The 19,018-nt window shown below is 44.1% G+C and overlaps 1 protein-coding gene across 5 annotated transcripts in view; it reads right to left on the minus strand.

Moving 5' to 3' along the window:
- The window catches only part of SLC44A3 (solute carrier family 44 member 3), a 116,243-nt gene that overhangs the window by 89,513 nt on the left and 7,712 nt on the right, over window positions 1–19,018 (minus strand). For all 5 annotated transcript variants that reach the window (XR_008418537.1, XR_008418532.1, XM_053892156.1 and 2 more), the window contains exon 5: window positions 18,838–18,931. Coding sequence is in view for 3 of the 5 variants with exons in the window: in XM_053892156.1 (XP_053748131.1) it covers window positions 18,838–18,931 (94 nt within the window). In the remaining 2 variants the exon portion in view is untranslated. The remainder of the gene's footprint in view (window positions 1–18,837; window positions 18,932–19,018) is intronic.

The following is a 19,018-nucleotide window of genomic DNA, read 5'->3' on the forward strand; positions in this document are numbered from 1 at the left end:
GATAAGCTACTGTAAGTCTTTTATGCTAAAGCCCACCATCAACATGTTAAAGATGCTTTCCCTTACCCCAAGTTCAAAGGATCCTGTTGGTCACAGTCTGGAACCTGGTGACTGGGTATTGTGGAAACATCATTGCTGAAAAAACGGCTCTGAGCCCGAAGGAAGGGACCCTACCAAGTGCTCCAGAACACTGACACAGCTGTAAAACTAAAAGACATTGAGCCTTGGAAACACATCTCACAGCTAAAGAAAGATCTACCTGACACTGTTCTGCACACACGCTGGATACCTCCACATCAATCTAGCCAGACTTAGACTTCATACTTTAAACGTAAACCCCCTTTTCCTTCTCTTCCTTTCCTGTACTGTGGCACTGGCCTGGAAAGATAGCTCCCTCATCAGTATCTCCCAGGCTGTTGCTAAGGGGGGGGAACCTCTTGTTTCAGGCTAAGAGAAAAATCTAACGGTGCCTCTAACATTTCACGAGCAAAATCAGACATCTAGTTGGTTGACTCTCCTTAATTTACATTGCTGAGTTAAAAAGGACCTACCAAGGAGAGTTTCATGACCAGAATTCACTTCTTATGGCAGGTCCTTATTTCTCTGGTTAGAGATAAATGTAAGGGAGGCTATGATTAAAAACTCTCCCTTAATTCTTAAAATTATTGCAAAATCTGCTGTTAAAACAATAGCAGCCCAGCAAAGATCCCTCTAGTCAAAGTTGTCCTTGATACTAGAACAATTCTTGATTATCTTTTAGTTGAGCAAGGAAGTGTCCGTGCCTTGGCCAACATCACCTGCTGTGTCTGGATTAACACTTATGGGGAAACTGAAATTCAATTACATAAAATCACAGAACACATCACTTGACTTAAAAAGATGACCCCTTCCATGGGGTTTTGGGGACCATGGTTCTAAAGTGCACTCCAAATATTGGGAATTATCCTATTTATAGGGATCATAATAATCTCCCTGGTGCACTGTATTCTCTCAAAAGCTTTACATGCATGATCACAGTGGCTCACCAACAAACAAACGATCTCCCTAAGACCGGAATGTCTAAGGAACGAAGAAAATAAACCACTTAAAGAATGTACACCTGAAGCCATGTCCTGTGACTATCACAGAGGTTAAGCAAAAATGTCATGACCTTTGGATACAACACAAAGGAACAACAAAAACTGCAAGAACTTCAGAGCAATAGCTCAATTTTGATCACATCTCTCAGTTACTTGGAGAATCTAATCAAAATGGAGTAACTGTTAAAAAAAGAAAACTATAAGGGCACCTGGTGAGAGGCCTAAGAAAATTAAAACTTAAAAGCTTAAGTTACGGGAAACCGAAACCTAACCAAGCTTAACCAGCTTGTTCTGCTTCTGTACAATTGCTTGGCGCGCCCGTGTATTTCTGATCAATCATAGTTGCCTGGCATATCCGTGTATTTCTGATTTCCCCATGACTTGTTTGTACCTGTCTATAAAAGGGGTGTAAAAACCTCTCTCAGGACCTCTCGGCGTCACCGGCAACGAGGGCGCAGAGGTCCAGGTTCGAACCTGCAATAAATGACCCTTGCTGCTTAGCTTTGACTCTGGACTCTGGTGGTTCGTTTTTGGGGGTCTCTTAGACTCTGGGCGTTTCATTTGGTGCGTTGGCCGGGAAGGCCCCCCCCCCAAACCCACCAGACCTCAAGTCAACGGGTCATTTCTGAGACCGATCGGTGAGTGAGCCGGCTCTATCTGTGTCTGTGTCTGTGTCAGTTGTCTGTCCGTTTCTGGCTCTCCCGCGCGGGATCTGTATCAGTGACTGACCTAGCCCTGGCGGACGCGCTATAGGGAAGTCAGTCGGGACCAGTAGGAGACGTCCTCTGGCTCCCGTCTGGGGCACTATTTTGGCCCATCAGAACTCTTTGTTCGGGTTACGGACACCCGCTCTGTATCTGGTCTCTTCTCCAAGGCACTTTCTGTTTGCCGCCGCGCGTGCGATTTAACTTATCTCCTCTCCCCTGCAGGTATATCCAACTCACTTCCGGAACATAAACTAACTTGGCCCATTTATTTCCTTCCTATACAGGCTATGGGACAAAACCAGAGTACACCTCTCTCCCTTCTTCTAGCTAATTTCAAGGATGTTCAGGCTAGAGGCCATAACCTAAGCCTGGACATCCGCCGGTCAAGACTCATCACTTTCTGCCGGTCTGAGTGGCCCACTTTCGGGGTGGGATGGCCTACTGAGGGCACTTTTTGTTTGCCTATAGTTGCCAAGGTAAGGGCCAAAACCCTCCGGCCAGGAGAGGAAGGCCACCCAGACCAGGTTCCCTACATTCTCGTCTGGCAAGATCTTATTGAGGACCCTCCACTCTGGATGTCCCCCTTCCTTTCCTCAGGGTCCTGTAAGATTCTCGCGGCCCGCTCCACTGGCCCTACCAAGCCGCGAACCCCCTCAGCACCCCTAAATCCCATATTGCCTGATAGCCAGGACCTACTGTCCCTGGACCCTCCACCCTATCTACCCCCTCCCCTTGCACCCCAGGCCCTGCCCGCAGCGGCCGCCCCACCGGTTGCCCCGCTGGTTGCCCCTCAAGGGGAACCAGGGGGGCGGGAAGCGGCAGCTGTGCCAGAACCAGGAAGGCTACAGGCAGCGGCCACACCAAGCCCTATTGAAAATGTAACCAACCATGAAGGGCCAGCCGGCCGAACTCGCGGGCGCACTCAGCGTGAAACAAGCCCTCGCTTCCCCGACTCCACTGTAGCCTTACCCCTGCGAGAAATAGGACCCCCCGATGAAACGGGCAATCCCCGACTCCAGTATTGGCCCTTTTCCACCAGTGACCTTTATAATTGGAAAGTTCAAAACGCTCGGTTTTCTGATAACCCTAAAGATCTTATAGCCCTCCTAGAGAGCATAATGTTCACCCACCAGCCTACCTGGGATGACTGCCAACAGCTTTTGCGAATCCTGTTTACCACGGAGGAGAGAGAGAGAATTCAACTCGAAGCGCGGAAGTTGGTCCCCGGGGAAGACGGTCGACCCACTGTTAACCCTGACCTTATTAATGCAGCATTTCCCCTGACTCGGCCTGATTGGAACTACAACGTGGCAGAAGGTAGGGGACGACTGCTCATTTATCGCCAGACTCTAATGGCGGGTCTCCGGGCTGCAGCACGCAAGCCCACTAATCTGGCCAAGGTGTACTCGGTAGTACAAGGTAAGACAGAGAGCCCTGTCACCTTCTTAGAGAGATTAATGGAAGCCTTTAGGCAGTACACTCCCATGGACCCTGAGGCTCCTGAAAATCAGGCTGCTGTTGTAATGTCGTTTGTAAACCAGGCTGCCTCTGATATCAAAAAGAAACTCCAAAAATTAGAGGATTTAGAAGGGAAACAGATCCAGGATTTACTCCGCATTGCTCAGCGAGTATATAATAATCGGGACGCTCCAGAGGACAAGCAGCTCAAAGCTACCAGGGAAATGACTAAAGTTTTAGCCGCCATAGTTCAAAAGGATCAAGGGCCCACAGGAGAACAGAAAACTTGCCCCCCTAGGCGCCCCCTAGACAAAGACCAATGCGCCTACTGTAAAGAAAAAGGACATTGGATTCGTGACTGTCCCAAAAAGAAACAACTGCACTCGGGGTCAAAGCCATGGCAAACCAAAGCGGCCCCCATCCTATTTACCCAGAACTCAGAATAGGGGAGACGGGGTTCGGACCCCCTCCCCGAGCCCAGGGTAATCCTACAAGTGGAGGGGACCCCTGTGCAATTCCTCGTGGACACAGGAGCACAGCATTCAGTACTCACTAGCCCTCATGGAAAAATCTCTGATAAGTCCTCCTGGGTCCAAGGAGCTACAGGAACTAAAAAATATCCTTGGACCACCCAACGAACCGTGGATCTAGGGACAGGAAGGGTAACCCACTCTTTTTTGGTCATCCCAGATAGTCCCTGCCCCTTGCTAGGAAGAGATCTCCTCACAAAAATGGGAGTTCAAATTCACTTTCAGCCCGGAGGGCCTAAAGTAACTGACTCCCAGGACCAACCCATCTCGGTCCTCACCGTACGACTGGAAGATGAATATCGGCTTCACCAAACTTCACCCTTCCCGGAACAGGATATTAGCTACTGGCTCCACTGGTGTCCCGGAGCCTGGGCAGAAACCGGGGGAATAGGGCTGGCAAAACATCGTCCTGCTCTATTCATAGAAGTTAAGCCAGGGGCCGACCCCGTGAGGGTCAAGCAGTACCCCATGTCAGCAGAGGCCAGGCTGGGCATTACCCCACACATCCGTCGTCTTCTCGACGTCGGAATCCTTAAACCATGCCATTCGGCATGGAACACCCCTTTGTTGCCTGTGCGCAAGCCTAATAGTAGAGATTATCAGCCAGTACAAGACCTAAGAGAGGTCAACAAACGGGTTATGGACATACACCCTACCGTGCCTAACCCTTATACTCTTCTCAGTACCCTCAGCCCAGACAAACGATGGTATACTGTTCTTGATTTAAAAGATGCCTTTTTCAGCCTGCCCTTGGCCCCCAAGAGCCAAGATATCTTTGCATTCGAATGGGCGGACCCAGAAAGAGGCATAAATGGACAACTCACCTGGACGCGACTTCCACAAGGATTTAAAAACTCCCCCACCCTATTTGATGAAGCCCTCCACGAAGATTTAAGTGAGTACCGGAAATTAAACCCAAATGTGTCTCTCCTACAATATGTAGATGACCTCCTTGTTGCAGCCGAGACCCGAGAAGCCTGCCTCGTGGGGACAAAAAACCTCCTACAGACGCTGGAGAACCTAGGGTACCGCGCGTCCGCTAAGAAGGCCCAAATCTGCAAGCCTGAGGTAATATATCTGGGGTACTTACTAAAAGGAGGACAAAGATGGCTCACTGATGCTCGGAAAGAGACTGTCCTCCGCATCCCGCGACCCAACACGCCTCGACAGGTGAGAGAATTCCTGGGGTCTGCGGGATTCTGCCGATTGTGGATCCCAGGTTTTGCAGAAATGGCCAAACCCCTTTATGCAGTTTCTAAAAACCAACCATCCTTTGAATGGTCTGCGGAAGCAGAGCAGGCATTCCAACAGATAAAGAGAGCTCTCCTATCGGCCCCAGCTCTAGGACTGCCCGATATCTCTAAACCTTTCCACTTATATGTAGATGAACACCAAGGCATAGCCAAGGCAGTGCTAACCCAGCATTTAGGTCCATGGCCCAGACCAGTGGCCTATCTCTCAAAAAAACTGGATCCTGTAGCTGCAGGATGGCCCCCTTGTCTCCGGATAATAGCGGCTACAGCCCTAATGGTTAAAGATGCCGATAAGCTGTCCCTGGGTCAAGAGTTACATGTCACCACACCCCACGCCATCGAAGGAGTACTCAAGCAGCCCCCCGATAGGTGGATGAGCAATGCTCGGATGGTCCACTATCAGGGACTCCTGTTAAATCCTTTGCGGATCACATACACCCCTCCCCGAACTTTAAACCCAGCCTCGCTGCTACCCGACCCTGACCTGGACTCCCCACTCCATGACTGTGCCGACATCCTAGCACAGATCCATGGAACAAGGGAAGACCTACAGGACCGGCCATTACCTGATGCTGAGGTCACCTGGTTTACTGACGGAAGTAGCTTCGTCCATCAAGGACAGAGGTATGCAGGGGCAGCAGTGACATCTGAGACTGAAGTGATATGGGCAAAAGCTCTGCCCCCAGGGACTTCTGCCCAAAGGGCAGAACTAATTGCATTAACCCAAGCATTAAAAATGGGGCAGGACCGCAAAGTGACTATATATACGGACAGCCGGTATGCCTTTGCTACGGCCCACATACATGGGGCAATATACCGTGAGAGGGGACTACTCACTGCTGAAGGCAAAGACATCAAAAATAAAGATGAAATTTTGGCCCTATTGGCCGCTATTTGGGCCCCTAAAAAATTGGCCATAGTACATTGCCCGGGTCACCAAAAAATAACTGATCCAGTCTCTCGAGGGAATAACCTCGCTGACCAGACTGCACGCCAGGTAGCACAAAACCTCATTCAAGTACTCCCTGCGCAGCTACCAGACCCAGGGCCCCGAGATTTACCCCCACAGCCTGAATACTCAGAAGATGATCTTATTTGGATGCGCAAGCTCCCCATGACACAAGTTACAGATGGATGGTGGAGAGACTCTAGAGACCGCCTTATCCTTCCCGAAAAATTGGGCCACGCAATCCTGACAAAAATACACCACTCTACCCATTTGGGACCCCGAAGACTTCAGGATCTCTTCAGACAATCTCAACTGGTATTAAAGAATATCTCTGACCAGACAGAAAGGGTTGTGACAGCCTGTTCTACATGTCAACTCCAAAACGCGCACCCACATACCACAGCCCAAGGCCACCGAAAAAGAGGAACCATACCAGGAGCCCACTGGGAAGTGGACTTCACCGAGGTAAAGCCCGGCAAATACGGTTATAAATACTTACTAGTGTTCATAGACACTTTTTCAGGATGGACTGAAGCCTTCCCAACCAAGAAGGAAATGGCGCAAATAGTAGCCAAAAAGATCCTAGAGGAAATCCTGCCCAGGTATGGTTTTCCAGTCATGATAGGGTCAGACAATGGACCTGCATTTGTTTCTAAGGTAAGTCAGGGATTGGCTTCCGTACTTGGGGCAGATTGGAAATTACATTGTGCCTACCGGCCCCAAAGCTCAGGACAAGTAGAAAGAATGAATAGAACACTAAAAGAGACCCTTACTAAATTGACTATAGAGACTGGCGCTAATTGGGTAGAGTTACTCCCCTACGCTCTGTACAGGGTTCGCAACTCCCCATACAAGTTGGGCCTTACACCCTATGAAATCATGTTTGGCAGACCCACACCTATTATACCTAATCTTAAGTCAAACCTTATTCAATTAGACCGAGATAACAGCCTCTTGTCTTCTCTTAGGGCTCTTCAGCGGGTTCATGAGGCCGTGTGGCCTAAACTAAAAGAACTGTATGAGACAGAGCTCCCACCCACTCCTCATCAGTATCGTCCAGGAGACTGGGTCTTCGTCAAGCGACACAGGCAGGAGAACCTCGAACCCAGGTGGAAAGGACCTTACCAAATCATCCTGACGACTCCCACTGCCATCAAGGTAGATAACCTCCCCACCTGGATTCACCACACCCACGTGAAACCTGTCGACCCGCTGTCTGACTTCGTGGGACACACTGATAAGATTACTTGGACTGTAAACCGGAGTAAGAAAAACCCCCTCAAATTAACCTTGCGCCGTGCCTCCCCTAAACATGTTCAAGATAGTAACCCTTGTCCTGCTAGCCCTCAACCTTAAACTCCTAGAGGGAGGACTAAATGCCCCCGTTGACAAACGGAAATTGTATGAAGCTCTGTATGGGAGGCCCTGTGATTGCAGAGGCGGCATAGTTAGAACCCTTACCCTGCCACATGGTAAAAGACTAATAGCCGGCTCTATAGGAAAAGGTGGTCACTATCAGCAAATATACACTCAAACCCAAGACTGTGGGACCACAATTGCTTACTTAACCCAGACCTATGATATCACAGGACCCCAAAAACAGCAGTGGTTATGTGTTGACAAACCTAAACCCCTGCCCCCCACAGCAGAATGCCCTTGCTCTACTTTCCAGGAATCAATGCATAGTTCTTGTTATGACTCTTATCAGCAATGTATGGGGCCAGGCAATTCCACAACCTACTTTACAGCTATCCTACAGAGTGTCAGGGCAGCAAAAGCTAATGATAATAATATGCAACTTCAAGCTGGCTGCCATGGCTCAGTTGGAAAAGCCGTCTGCTGGAACCCACGAGCCCCCATACATGTGTCTGATGGCGGAGGACCCCAGGACACTGTCAGACAGATAGAAACGCAAGCGAAACTTAAAGAAATTGCAAAACACATGTATCCACAGCTTAATTACCACCCCCTAATTCTCCCTAGGCACGACCCTTATGAATTAGACCCTCAGACAATGTCTGTCCTAGAAGCCACTTTCTTACTCTTAAACATCTCTAACCCGAGTCTAGCCCAAGATTGTTGGCTTTGCCTATCCCGGCGGACTCTCCGACCCATCGCCATCCCCACTGAAATTAATATCAGCATAACCAATGACTGTATACCTTCCTCCCTACTTGACCCCTTCTCTGTTCAATTCATTAGCCCATTCAATGCCTCGTGCTTTATAAATAACCTTACCTCCCAGAATGACAACATAGATGTAGGAATCATATCCCTTGCCCAATGCCACCAGTACGTCATTATCAACTCCTCGTTATGCAGTACCAACACCACCGTTTTCGTCTGTGGAAATAACCAAGCCTACACTTATCTACCTCATAATTGGACTGGAGTATGTATCCTGGCCACCTTACTGCCAGATATTGACTTGGTTGCGGGAAAAACCCCCATGCCCATTCCTAGTCTAGATTTTGTAGCTGGCAGATCCAAACGAGCTGTGGCTGTTATCCCCCTCCTGGCAGGCCTAGGAATTACAGGCGCATTGACAGCCGGGACAGCAGGATTAGGAGTCTCTATACACTCCTATCTGCGACTTTCTCGGCAGCTAATTAACGATGTCGAAGCCTTGTCAGGGACAATCCAGGATCTGCAAGATCAGCTGGATTCCCTAGCAGAAGTGGTGTTACAAAATAGAAGAGGGTTAGATCTGCTAACCGCAGAACAAGGCGGCATCTGCTTAGCCCTACAAGAAAAATGTTGCTTTTATGCCAATAAATCGGGAATAGTTCGGACCAAAATTAAACAGCTCCAAGAGGACCTCGCACGCCGACGAAAAGAACTAGCCGAGAACCCACTGTGGTCAGCACTCCATGGGTTTCTCCCTTACCTTCTCCCCCTTTTGGGCCCCCTACTAGGCCTCCTCCTCCTTTTTACCATCGGCCCTATTATATTCAACAGAATAATGAACTTTATCAGAGATAGATTAAACACCATTCAGGTTATGGTCCTTAGGCCACAGTATCAGCTCCTCGACATGGAAAGCGAGCTTGATTAAGTAGCACTGTAGGACCCAAGATTGGGTCCTCAGGTACTTGAGAAAGGGGGGAATGAGAGGCCTAAGAAAATTAAAACTTAAAAGCTTAAGTTACGGGAAACCGAAACCTAACCAAGCTTAACCAGCTTGTTCTGCTTCTGTACAATTGCTTGGCGCACCCGTGTATTTCTGATCAATCATAGTTGCCTGGCATATCCGTGTATTTCTGATTTCCCCATGACTTGTTTGTACCTGTCTATAAAAGGGGTGTAAAAACCTCTCTCAGGACCTCTCGGCGTCACCGGCAACGAGGGCGCAGAGGTCCAGGTTCGAACCTGCAATAAATGACCCTTGCTGCTTAGCTTTGACTCTGGACTCTGGTGGTTCGTTTTTGGGGGTCTCTTAGACTCTGGGCGTTTCACTGGGTGGCTCAATCAGTTGAGCATCCGACTTCGGCTCAGGTCTTGATATCACAGTTTGTGGGTTCAAGCCTTGCGATGGGCTCTGTGCTGATGAAAGCTAAGAGCCTGAAGCCTGCTTCAGATTCTGTCTCTCTCTCTGTCCTTCCCCTGCTCATACTGTCTCTCAAAAATAAATAAACATTAAAAAAAAATTAAAAAAACAAAACTACAAGGGCACCTGGGTGACTTGGTTAAGCGTCTGACTTCGGCCCAGGTCATGATCTCACAGTTCGTGACTTCGAGCCCCACATTGGCTCTGTGCTGCTGGCTCAGAGCTTGTAGCTGGCTTCAGATTCTGTGTCTCCCTCTCTCTCTCTGACCCTCCCTTGCTCACACTCTGTCTCTCTCTCTCAAAAATAAATAAACATTGAAAAAGAAAGAAAGAAAGAAAGAAAGAAAGAAAGAAAGAAAGAAAGAAAGAAAGAAAGAAAAAATCTATATGCCCCAAATGGTGTCACTTAGACCAAGTTTCCAAGCCTGGGGCTTAATATCTAATCTAGCTGCACTTTCAAGTCCCCGCCCCCGTGTAGTCTTAACCAGTCAGCCAGGAATTTTTCAGTTAGCACCATATGGATGAAGTAATCTGCATAAAACCCCTTCATTTTCCTAAGGGAAAGAAAGCTACCTTGCCTGGAACAATCCTTTCCTTTTGCTAATAACTTTCTTATCCCACCCACCTTCCTATAAAAACCATTCTGTGCAACTTCTCAGAGCTCTCCTCTACCTGCTGGGTACATGCTGTCTGATTCATGAATTCTTTAATAAAGCCAATTAGAACTTCAAATGTATTCAGTTGGACTTTTTTTTTTTTTTTTTTTACATTTATTTACTTTTGAGACACAGAGACAGAGCACGAGTGGGGAGGGGCAGAGAGAGAGAGACACAGAATCCAAAGCAGGCTCCACGCTCTGAGCTGTCGGCACAGAGCCCGACACGGGGCTCAAACTCACAGACGTGAGATCATGACCTGAGCCAAAGTTTGATACTTAACTGACTGAGACACCCAGGTACACCTGAACTTTGTTTTTTAACACCACATTGTCTTAATCACTGTAACTTCATAGTAACTCCTGAAATCAGCTGGTATGAGTCTTCTAACTTTGTTCTTCAAGAATTTTTTGTGTGACCGTAGGTCTTCAGCTTTTCTGCATTTTTTTTTTTTTTTTTTGGCATGAACTTGTCCATTTCTACAAAAATTATGTTGGGGGCGCTACATTGAATCTGTAGGACAATTTGGGGAGAAATGACATCCTAACAATATTAAAACTTCCAACTCGTGAACAAGGTCTATCTCTCCACTTATTTTGGAGTTCTTTAATTTCAGCAAGGTCTTAACGTTTTCAGTCCCACATCTTCCATGTCTTCTGTTAAATTTATTCCTAGCTATATTCTTCTGACGCTAAACATGGACTTTAAAAATTATTTCCTAATTGTTGCAAATACATAGAAATGCAATTTGACCTTGTATATTGCAATTTTGTTAAGTTCATTTAGTAGTTACTTTGTAGATTCTTTTGGATTTTCTATATAAACAATTAGGTCATCTGTAAAAAAGATGGTTTCATTTCTTCCTTTCTATTTCTTTTCCTTCCTCTTTTGCAATTCCTAGGACCTCCATTACAATGCTGAATGGAAGTGGTCAGAGAAGATAATCTTGCTTTGTTCTCAGGTAGGCAAGAATTCAATAGTTCACAGTTAAGTATACTATTAATTGGAGATTGCTCACTGATGCTCTTTTATCAGAGAACATTCTCAGCTATTCCTAGCTTTCTAAATAGTGTTACATTAAATGCAATGCTGTAATTTATTTAAGCAGCCTGCTACTGACAGCCACGGAGATTGTTTGCACTCTTCTGCTCTTACAAACACTGCAGTGAATACATTTGTACAAATGTCATTTCATACTCTACAGGTATACCTGTAGATTAAATTTCTAGAAGCACAAATGCTTGACTTAAAGGCATATACATTCTTCACCAATGAATATTGATGAATTGCCCTCCTCAGATCCCTGCCTCAGCAATGTATGAAAGTATCTATTTCCCTACACCTTTGTCAGTGGAGTGCATCATCCAACTTTTGGATGCTGTCACCTAAACATCGGGAGTGTGAAAACATCAGCACTTCCCCTATCGTGAGGGAGGTCCAGCCTCTTTTAATATGTTTAAACAACACTATTTTTTTCTTTGAAGCATCTATTCACATTTTTTATCTCATTTTTATACTGAGATATGGTCTTCTAGAAGTTGGATTAATAAGATTTTTTATAAATTAGAGAAACTAATATTTTTATACAAATTGCAACTTATTTGCCTGTTAACTTTGCTTCTAGTGTTTTCTCAGGCAGAGATGTTCATTTCATCAATTGTTTAATTTTATGTCTTCTGAGTTTTAAGTCATGGATAGAAGGCTCCCTTACTTTCAGGTTATAGAAGAATTCTCCCATGGCTTCTCATACTTTCCAGTTTCACTTTATACATTAAAGTCTTGAATCCACTTGGAATTTATTCATATAAGGCATGAGGTTTGGATCCAGCTCTTCCCCTGGATGCCTGTCCAGTTGTCCCAACACCACTCGCTCAATAGCCAGCCATTTTGTCACTGATTTGTCACTTTTATCATGTACTAAATTCCTGTAAGCCTTTGGGTCTATTCCTGGATTGCTTAGTATCTTCTATTGATTTTTCTACACGTGAACTAGTGCTGTCACCAGCTAGACCCCAAGACAGGGTCTTTATTGCTCGTCTGCTGGTACCTGCTGACCTCTGCCCTACATTTCCCCTTAAATCCTTCTTTCCAACTTCTCTCTTAATCCAGACAAAAGACCCAAGGGGCATAGCAACTGTGGTTGAAACAGAAACTATCCCTCAAACAATAATGACTGTCCTGAGGAAGAGTGCCAGCTGGCCCAGACCACCCACACAAGTTTGAGCTTAACCCCTGACTCACACCTTCATAGGACCATGGAGTGACCCATGGAGTGAGAGACAGTTACCTTTACCTCATTATAATACTAAAATGTCCACCCAAAGAGAAGCACAAGTCTCATTTACGTAACATACAATGTACGCACAGGCACGTTTCCTCAAGGCGCAAGCACGACCTTGCCTCCCTCTACATTAGGTGACAAGGCTTCGCTTTCTAAATATTCATCTTAACTGTAAATAAAAGGAACCCATTCACCCCTGCTGGGGAAGTCACAGCTTTGTAAATTATTCCCCATAATTTCCTTCTTCGTGGCAAATAAAGTTTCCTTTGTGTGATGACTTACCTGGTGGAGTTTCTGCCTGGGACTCACCAAGGAGGAAACTCATTTTAGTTCAGTTACAGGGCCACAGTATTTTAATTATTAAATTTTATAATACAATAGTTTTTAAAAACTGTAAGGGCTAGTCTCCATTGTTTTTCTTTTTCAGATTTTTTTTTTTTTACTTTTTAAAAAACTTTCCTTACAAATTTACAATCAACTTATCTAGTTACTGAAAAAAAAATCTGCTTGTTTTGTTTGTAATCATGACAAATTTATAGCTTGACTTAGGGAGAAATGACATTTTTTATAATGCTGAGTCATACTGTCAACAACACCGTCTCTCCATTTAAGTATTCCTTATACCTCAGGAACATATTAAAATGTTCTTTTTAATAAAAAAATCAATCCCATTTGCAACTTCACCAAAACCAATTAGATACCTAGGAATAAACTTAACCAAAGAGGCAAAAGATCTGTACTATGAAAACTATAGAACATTTATGAAAGAAATGGAAGAGGACACACAAAAATGGAAAAACATTCTATGCTTATGGATTGGAAGAACAAACATCGTCAAAATGTCTATACCACCCAAAGCGACCTACACATTTAATATAATCCCCATCAAAATACCACAGCATTCTTCTCGAAGCTAGAACAAACAATCCCAAAATTTGTATGGAACCACAAAAGACCGGAAAAGTCAAAGCAATCCTGAAAAAGAAAAACAAAACCAGAGGCATCACAATTCCAGATTTCAAGCTATATTATAAAGCTCTAGTCATTAAGACAATCTAGTATGGGCACAAAAGCAAACATATATCAATGGAATAGAATAGAAAATCCAGAAATGGACCCACAACTCTATGGTCAACTAATCTTCAACAAAGCAGGAAAGAATATTCAACAGAAAAATAAGGCAGTCTCTTTAATAAATGGTGTTGGAAAAACTGGACAGCAACATGCAGAAGAATGAAACTGGCCCACCTTCTGACACCATATACAAAATAAACTCAAAATGGATGAAAGACCTAAATGTAAGACAGGAAACCATCAGTATCCTAGAAGAGAACACAGGTAGTAATGTCTTTGACATCAGACATAGCAACTTACTAGATATGTCCCTGAGGCAAGGGAAATAAAAGCAAAAATGAATTACTGGGACCTCATTAAAATAAAAAGCTTCTGTACAGCTACGGAAACAATCAACAAAACTAAAAGGCAGCCTATGGAATGGGAGAAGATATTTGCAAATGAAATATTTGATAAAGGGTTAGTACCCAAAAATCTATAAAGAACTCAGCAAACTCAATACCCAAAAACCAAATAACCCAGTTAAGAAATGGGCAGAAGACGTGAATAGACGATCTTCCAAAGAAGACATCCAGAAGGCTAACAGATACATGAAAAGATGCTCGACCTCATTCATTATCAAAAAAATACAAATCAAAACCATGATGAGATACCATCTCATGCCTGTCAGAATGGCTAAAATTAACAAAAGAATAAACAACAGGTGTTGGTGAGGATGTAGAGAAAGGGAAACCCTCTTACACTGCTGATGGGAACACAAACTGGTGTAGCCACTCTAGAGAATAGTATGGAGGGTCCTCAAAAAGTTAAAAATAGAACTACCCTATGATACAGCAACTGCACGACTAGGTATCTACCCAAAGGATACAAAAATACAGATTCAAAGGGGTACATGCACCCCGATGTTTACAGAAGCATTATCAACAATAGCCAAGCTATGGAGAGAGCCCAAATGTCCATCAAGCGATGAATGGATAAAGATGATGTGGTGTGTATATATATATATATACGTATATATATATATGTGTGTATATATATATATGTGGTGTGTATATATATATATATATATATATATATATATACATATATATATATATATACACAGTGGAATATTACTCAGCCATCAGAAAGAATGAAATCTTGCCATTTGCAATGATGTGGATAGAGCTAGGATGTATTATGCTAAGTGAAATAAGTCAGAAAGACAAAAACCATATGATTTCACTCATATGTGGAATATAAGAAACTAAACTGATAAACATATGGGAGGGGGAAAAGAGAGAGGGAAACAAACCATATGAATGTCTTAGAGAACAAACTGAGGGTTGATGACAGAGGGAGGTGGGAGGGAGGCGGGCTAGATGGGTGATGGGTACTAAGGCGGGTACTTGCTATTATGAGCACTGGGTGTTGTATGTAAGTGAATCACTGAATTCTACTCCTGAAGCCACTATTGCACTGTATGATAACTAGAATTTAACAAAAATTTGAAAAAAAAAATGATGTCATAAATAAATAAATAAAGTGTTCTTTTCATGGTTATGTATATTTGTTACATTTGTCTCTAGGCATTGAAGTACCCAGTTCGTTTTTGTATTTCTTCTCACTGCAGTAAAAGTTGTCTTTTAAAAAATATAGGAATGCTGCAGATTTCAGTTTATCAATTGTGTTCCCTGACACCTAAATAAATTCTCTTATCAGTTGTAGTTTTTCAGCTAATTTCTTTTTAAAAAATTTTTAAAAAATGTTTATTTATTTTTGACAGAGAGAGAGAGAGAGAGACAGAGCATGAGTTGGGGAGGGGCAGAGAGAGACACAGAATCTGAAGCAGGCTCCAGGCTCTGAGCTATCAGCACAGACGCGGGGCTTGAACCCACGAACCACAAGATCATGACCGAGCCGAAGTCGGACGCTCAACTGACTGAGCCACCCAGGGGCGCCTCAGCTAATTTTCTTACCACCGCAGAGTAATTTTACTTCCTGCTCTCTGAGTTTTAAACCTCTAATTTTTTCCTTTTCTAGTACTAAACAGTCTTTTTTTAAACAATTTTTTAATGTTTATTTATTTTTGAGAAAGAGACAGAGTGCGAGCAGGGGAGGGGCAGAGAGAGAGGGAGAAACAGAATCCAAAGCAGGCTCCAGGCTCTGAGCTGCCAGCACAGACCCCGATGCAGGGCTCGAATTCACAAGCTGTGAGATCATGACCTGAGCCAAAGTTGGACGCTTAACCGACTGAGCCACCCAGGCATGCCCCTACTAAATAGTCTTAATACCAATAAATCTGAATTGTTTTTAGAGCAAATGTTTTCTGAACTTTCAATTAGTATTTCTGAAAAATAAGGTCAGATGTAAATCTAATGTCATTTTGTTTTTCCCCAAACACAATTCTCCCTAAGACATTAATTTTGTCAACAAGGTTCGTTAAGATGGTGCTTTTCAGGCATTTCATAACCCTGTGCTGGTAAAGAATGACCCATCTCAGCCCTGAGAGTGACAGAGAAGCATGTAAAGTGTGGGTCACCCCTGATGTGTGTGGTTGACCAGTTGCCCTCTGAGGACTTGATTAGCTGGGGCAGGGGGTGTGACTGGGCCCCAGACGGTGGTTTCTTCCCCACTTCTCCTTTTCCTCTCTCACCAGCAAAACCACTCAGATTTGCAGGAAGTAATTCATAGAGCTGACTGTACATTTTGATGACGCTGTTGGAATTCATCTGAGCAAACAACGCAGTGATGTGCATGGGCACCCACGTGGGAGGTGAGGACTAGAACTTACTTGATGGAAAAACCCAAGCCTTTTGGATTTTAAATACATGGGGACTCAAAATACAATATTATGTGGAACCCCAAAGGGAAAAAGATACGCTTGCTTGTTATCTTCTGTCGTTTTTCACTGCTCTTAAAAGCTCATACCTCGGGACACAAACCTTCTTGATATTCAGCCACTACTCTAAAAGGGTATGTTTCTCCTCACGTGATCGACAGAGGGAGAAGAAACAATTGGTTTAGTCAATAGAGGTATTTAGAAAATGTTTTTTGGCCCTGTGGCCACACTTGTCATGATTTCAAGCTTTCACTCTTGGCACTGCTCTTCCATGATAAATACGATAATTTCCATCTTAGAACAAACTCTTGCTTGTGTAGGAAAAGGAAACGGAGCCCTCAAGGCGATTTCTCTCTCCCTGACTCTGTTGAGAAAGGTCAACCAACAGGTTTGTCTTTCCATGGAAAGGTCTGCATTTGGGGGGTGAAAGGCCTAGGACAGGTGTGGCAGAAAAATGGGGACCCTAGGACACATGCTATGGGGCTCCCCGTACCCCCACCTTGGTGTGAGCCCAAGGAGGCCATCTGCCAGGTAAAATAACAGCAATGAAGCCTTGACGGTTGGTTTTGGATTACAGAAACAGATATGGACCCTGTTTGGGTTTGCAGGCCAGCTCCACCTGCTGCTTATGCCACTTTACGCTGCTCCTGCGTGAGTTTTTTCTACCATAAAACAGGGATGAAGACAAGGCCTACAGCACAGTGGTTTGAGGAGGTCCAGGTCAATGAATATGTCAAGAGCTTAGAAAGTACCTGGCAAGTATCAAAAGCTCAATAAATGCTCGCTATTAGCAGCAGCAATATCAAGATACAAGCTTCCCATAGAATTACAGCCGCCATCCCATTGATAGGAAGAATTTATCTACCTCTGGTTAAGTTACAGCCTGAAGAATTCCGTTCTCTTCCAATTCCCTCTGCAGGCACACTTACAAATTGTGTTCCCTAGAACAATCTTCTCAGAAGACAAATGCCATATGACCTCACTTATATGTGGAATCTAAAATAGTCAATTTCACAGGAGCAGAGAGTTGAAAGGTGTTGGCTGGAGCCTGGGGGAGGGGAAATGGCAAAATGATGGTCAAAATGTACAAAGTTAAACCCCTCTCTTCAAGCGTTAAATAATTTTCCTTTAACCTACTAAGCCACTGTAGTTTACTTTTTTGGCTTTAGTTATGTTTCACTGAGAGATGTTTATGATATCTAACAAAACTCAGAATTTAAAAAATAAGATACAGAAAAATGCAATGGGACTCTCCTCTGCAAATAATTCTCTCCTCTTCCAGTTACTTGTAACACAAAGTATTTATTTTAGATGCCAGGAGAATGGTTAACTATATTCTTTCCTCCTATATAGCTAAAATCGACTGGAGTTTTATTTTTTATTTTTTAGCACCTGTTAGATCAGCATTTTTCAAGCTATACTCACAACCCATTAGAAGATGGTGAAATAAACTGCTGTTTTTAAAAAGTGAAACAGAATTGAAACCATTAGGACAAATCATTTGCAGTAAGGGGAAATCTTGTTTTGACAGACTTGCATTTCTGTTTTATACTCACAAGGATGTGTGAAGGTGCATGTATAGATGGAATACATTCTTTACTGTGGGTCCCAGCCAAGAGTTTGATAAACACTGTACTGGACGGTTGGCCCAATGCCCTGTTCTACTTCAATTATCATTACTTCTCAGGGATTTTGCACAGAGGTCTCATTCACTGTAAGTATATTTACAACTTTTAAAAGCATGGTAATGCAAAACAAACCAGGTCTTCCTTCAGAACATCTCAGCATCCTGACGGTGGCGATGATTAGTAATTGTGTTTTCCGCATTACCTTTCTCGATGGCTCAAATGTGAGCCATTTACCGTGGCAATACAACTACCGTGTCACCGTTACAGCTTTATTCTACAAATATTTGTAAGGTACCTCCTATGTGCCAGGTACTACACTAGTTGATAGGAACGGCTGACTCTAAAAGGAGTTCACAAGTGGAATCCTTGAGAAGGACCTGTTTTCTGTCCTCATTGAGCAGGTGCTTTTGGTGGCCACTTGGCCTCGCCCATATAGGTCTGTTTCTTATGGAGACATCTAGAGTTGTAAAAACTAACAATGTCTGGTTGCCATAAAAGAGAAAATACTTTCTACTTTGTAATAAGTAGTTGGAGTAGAAAAAACACATACCAACTACTTTATCAAACCACTCAACTGGTGATTCGCATATGAATTCTGCTAGCTCCAGTGTTGCCATTTTCTGACTATGTGTATTTCCAGTGGTGAGTTTTCTCCTTCTGTAGCCTGGTTCCTAATCTACTGTCCATCATGTATAGGGCAGATAGCTCCTCCTTGTTTATCCCTGGCCTTCTGTAGACCGTAGGGCTCTACCAAATATCTCCTTCCTGCTTCCAACAATACCCACAAGAGCAACAGATGCAAGCACTCCATAACTTCTGTTGATGGATAAAGAAAAAATATGGAAGCTTTTTACCTCGGAGGAACCGGCAGCCTGGGACACAATGAGTCTGCATTTGGATTCTGGGTGTAGTTGATGGAATTCAAACTGTAAACACACAGGAAGGACCCTGGAAGCAGAAGACACACAGACTATACTATCTCCCTCTCATCTTTCTAGGGGAGCCAGTAAGAAAGCTACCATCCGTTTACCAAAC

The sequence above is a fragment of the Panthera pardus genome, unplaced genomic scaffold (genome assembly GCF_024362965.1).
Source record: "Panthera pardus isolate Hobbes unplaced genomic scaffold, ASM2436296v1 HiC_scaffold_11, whole genome shotgun sequence".
NCBI lineage: Eukaryota > Metazoa > Chordata > Mammalia > Carnivora > Felidae > Panthera > Panthera pardus.